Source organism: Pinus tabuliformis, chromosome Q (genome assembly GCF_031772625.1).
Source record: "Pinus tabuliformis cultivar Carrire ecotype Pingquan chromosome Q, CPIR1, whole genome shotgun sequence".
In the NCBI taxonomy this organism is placed as follows: Eukaryota; Viridiplantae; Streptophyta; class Pinopsida; order Pinales; family Pinaceae; genus Pinus; species Pinus tabuliformis.
In genome coordinates, this window is record NC_142296.1 from 621,196,373 (window position 1) to 621,200,543 (window position 4,171).

General features: G+C 39.6%; 1 protein-coding gene across 1 annotated transcript; it reads left to right on the forward strand.

Moving 5' to 3' along the window:
• The first annotated feature begins 2,751 nt into the window (after positions 1 to 2,751).
• LOC149220981 (antimicrobial ginkbilobin-2-like protein) lies at positions 2,752 to 3,786 on the forward strand. The gene has a single exon (XM_089382882.1). The coding sequence runs from the start codon at positions 2,757 to 2,759 to the stop codon at positions 3,579 to 3,581; it is 825 nt and encodes a 274-aa protein (XP_089239008.1). The 5' UTR covers positions 2,752 to 2,756; the 3' UTR covers positions 3,582 to 3,786.
• Positions 3,787 to 4,171: the final 385 nt, after the last annotated feature.

Consider the following 4,171-nt stretch of genomic DNA (forward strand, 5'->3'; position numbering starts at 1 on the left):
TATTTTCCAAAAGACTCCTCCAAGATCTCCAATGCCTGCTTGTAAAAGAATCCTCAACACATGCTTCAAGTTGATCTCAGGAGGTTGCTTCAATGGTTTCTAATCTTATTTCAAGGCTCCAAGATGTATTTAGGGAGTGCTCTAAAAGTGTCTTCATATATGTTTTCAACAACGCTGCTTCAACAATGTTTTGAGTCTAAAAGGTGTTCAAGAAGAAACTCTAACAAAGATTTAGGTTTGCACAAGTGTTCAAAGGGAAACTCCAAAAAAGACTTTAAATATCCACAACCAGTCTGCGATATCAACCGGTCTGCTATATCAACCAAACCTTGTTCTCTATGACACATCACAATCTCATGACTCTCATTGACACACTATCCCTGATATATATTCCATAAATTGAATTAATTACAATATTTGGAGGATAATCTTGTAAGAGGCTCGCTGTATAACTTTGTGTGTGATTCACATTCATTGAAGAGGGTGTAAAAATCATCATATTTTAGAGACTTGGCTTATTTTCTGTGTCATATTGAAATAGTATGATGCTCACTATATACACAGTGGCATAACATCACATCCTCATTGGCGTTAACTTTATGACATGAAAACAATGGCATCTTCGTTATGCGAATTATATGGCACTTCATTATTTTAAGTTCATAAAGATTATACAATGGATTTCTCTTATATGGCATCACTTATGATAGAGACTCAAAATTACACTCGTGGAAAGAATCTAAAATGGCTTGGCATCACATGACTAGTTGATCATTGGCACTGAAGCAGTTCTTTGGGCCTTGCTTTGTTGGTTGGTAATAAGCTATAAATTCTTACGTTGCACCATTTAATAAGATTTTTGAGGTATCTATTCAGAAAGATTTTTTAGGTATTCATGTTACACCATTTAATAAGATTCGTGTTACACCATTCATGTTGCACTATTCATGTTGCCTTATAGAGCTTTTTGAGGTATCTCAATTCTTATGTTGCACCATTTCTATATTGCACCATTTAACAAAAAAGTGTGTAACAATTGTTAGCAATCAACCAAGAGAAAGAATCTCATTCAAAGAAAGGAGGTCCCAATTACCACTATCGCTAAAATTCCCCAGATAACCTCATTCCCAAAAGGTCATTGTCTACCAAGATAACTTCATTCCCCACAATTAATGTCAGTCAGCCAAGAGTTCAACTATCCACGAGAATTTACGTTCGTCATAATGTAACGCAACTAAAAAATATAACGTTGTTCATAGATCACTATCACATTGTATTATCATTGAAATATAATGTTGTGCATGATTCCTAATGTTTAATGTCAGTCAGCCAAGAGTTCAACTATCCACGAGAATTTACGTTCGTCATAATGTAACGCAACTAAAAAATATAACGTTGTTCATAGATCACTATCACATTGTATTATCATTGAAATATAATGTTGTGCATGATTCCTAATGTTTCTTAGAAATATAAGGTTTCTCAGAAATGTAACATTGCTAAAAAATGTAGCATTTTTCATATATCACTGTCATATTATATTATCATTATAATTCAATGCATACAATGATGCCGATATTAACAATAATGCTTAACAATCTTGTTAATATTATCATTGTCACTATTAACAATATTTTTGACATTAACAACGATGCCTATATTAACGACGATGTTGATATTAACAATCTTGTCATATTTTATCTTTCTTCCACCATTAAAGTCGATATGATAATAATTCCACCGATAATGATAATATTTCTTGCTACATTTAATGTTGTTGATATTAAAAATGATGTCGATATTGCATGTGAGCTTGTCAATGATAATAATGAGGTTTCTCCACAGGGAATGATAACGCTAATCAGAAATAATGAATACTGCTCTAAAATAATGACGCTACTCTACAATATAATGTTGCTTCATAACCTGCCCACTGTAATGTATAACACATGAGTTGGCCATTGTCACGTATCACGTCGCTCTACAATGTATCAATGTATAACGCTTCTCTACAATATATCGATATATAATGCATGGTCTGCATTGTATCACTGTATAGCGTTGCTCTGCAATGTATCAATGTATAATGCATGGGCATGAGCTGGAGGTAACGTCTATAACACCCAACAGATAACCCATTGATATTTACATTGTATCACTGCATCAGAGAAAGACTTATACCATGCTGGGATGAACTCGAGCTCACAACCTCCGAAGCCGGTACGGGTCGATTCCCGGAATCGACCCGCCGCCGGTCGGGCGGCGCTGGGGCGGCGCGGGGGTGGCGCTCCACCCCCGCGCCGCCCGACCGGCGGCAGGTCGATTCCGGGAATCGACCCGTACCGGCTTCGGAGGTTGTGAGCTCGAGTTCATCCCACATTTTATATTCTTTTCACGTTTGTCATCTTCTCATCCATTTCAAGAACTCTTGTTAACATTTACAAAACTCTCTTCCCACTTTCAGTCTCAGTGACAAAATCTTTTTTTTTGCAGAAACCTCAAAAAAAAAAATTGGTAATGACTTCTGCCCGCTCTCGTGGGCGTCTAGATATCGATTCGCTCATATCTTGACTTGACTTACAATTTAATTGGTTTCGCTATCCCTGTCGACCGGAACGTCAGTGCGTTTAAAATTAAATCGTGGCTGAAACCTTAAACCACGGTGTAGTGATTATATATCTCTGCAGAGTAGAGTTGAATTTTAGGAAATTATTGGGATTTCCAATTCACTGCAGGTTCTCCATTGCCCAAGGGCCATGACAATCCCAACTCATTCTGCATCCTCTCTTCTTATCAGCGAAACTAGTAAGTTATTCTATGTATTTGTTGTTCTCCTGATTATTATTAATCTTGATGCACAGATTTGCATTGCACAGCTAACTATGTGCAACCACGACGTTAACTATACACAAGGCAGTAAGTTTGAGAGAAATCTGAATACAGTCTTGAATACTCTTGTTAAGGACACGTACCAAACTGGGTTTAATACTTCTGAATATGGAGAAAGTCCTGACCGAATATATGGCCTTTTGCAATGTAGAGGAGACGCAACAAACGACCAATGCTACAATTGTTCACAAAGAGCAAGGAGGACCATCCAAGAAAGTTGTGTGAGTGCTGTTGGCGGTAGAATTTGGTTGGATCTCTGCTTCTTACGTTACGAAAACTATAGTTTCTTCGGAAATTTGGACACTGATGGATTTTATACTTACATTACTACTAATGTCTCCAACCCTGAAGTCTTTAACGCCGCTCTAAATAGGTTATTCAACAATTTGTTAGCTGAAGCAGAATCTGGATCTGGATACGCTTCTGGTAAAACGGTAGACTCCTTGTTTCGAAAGATCTACGCGCTCGTCCAGTGCTGGAAAGATATATCTACTGACGACTGCAACACATGTCTCTCAAATACAATCAATTATATTTTTGCAGTTTTTGGTGGAACGCCGGGAGCGCAGGGTTTGATGGGAAGCTGCATAGTTCGTTATGAAATATATCCCTTCTTTAATTCGACTGCGCTTCCACCGTCCACTGCGGAAGGAGAAGTTAATACAGTGGCCGTGAAGCTTCTAGGCCATTAAATTTGTGAAACTCTGGTTGCTTCTCATCTTGCTACTGTTGTTCCATTGTTGCATTAATTGTCCTTATATGTATGCTTTCAGTATTTCTCGTATTCTTCATCAGTAGGCTTTCGCAATTGTTATGTACTCCCCAAAGTAGTATGGTATACCATGCGCACCGTATGCCTATGATGGGCTGTAGTACCAAAGGTTGGCTCCAGGTGCCATGGTGTCCCTGTTTCTAAGTGGCCTTCTTGCAGGCCCTCCGCCCACCTCCGCGCCACCACGGGCGGCCGGGGGGCGGATGGTCGATTCCGGGAATCGACCATCCGACCCCCGGCCGCCCGTGGTGGCGCGGCGGTGGGCGGAGTTGTAAGGAATGCGAATTTAAAGGCGGGAGGCAGCATTAAGGGCGATCGATTCAGTAACTTCTGAGACCTTCGGCTGCGCTGCGTGTCAATCACGACAATGGGGATGGAAAAGTCGACATCTTCCGGTGAGCTGCGGATCAATCACGACACTGAAGCCCGCGCGTAGACCTTTCTTTATAATTCTCCATACATAGACACGAAAGCTTTCAATGATTCTTTCATGTGAAAACACACTGACAA

Excerpts from the sequence above, each read along its gene's own strand:
- LOC149220981 (XM_089382882.1), top strand. The coding sequence starts at position 2,757 with ATGACAATCCCAACTCATTCTGCATCCTCTCTTCTTATCAGCGAAACT.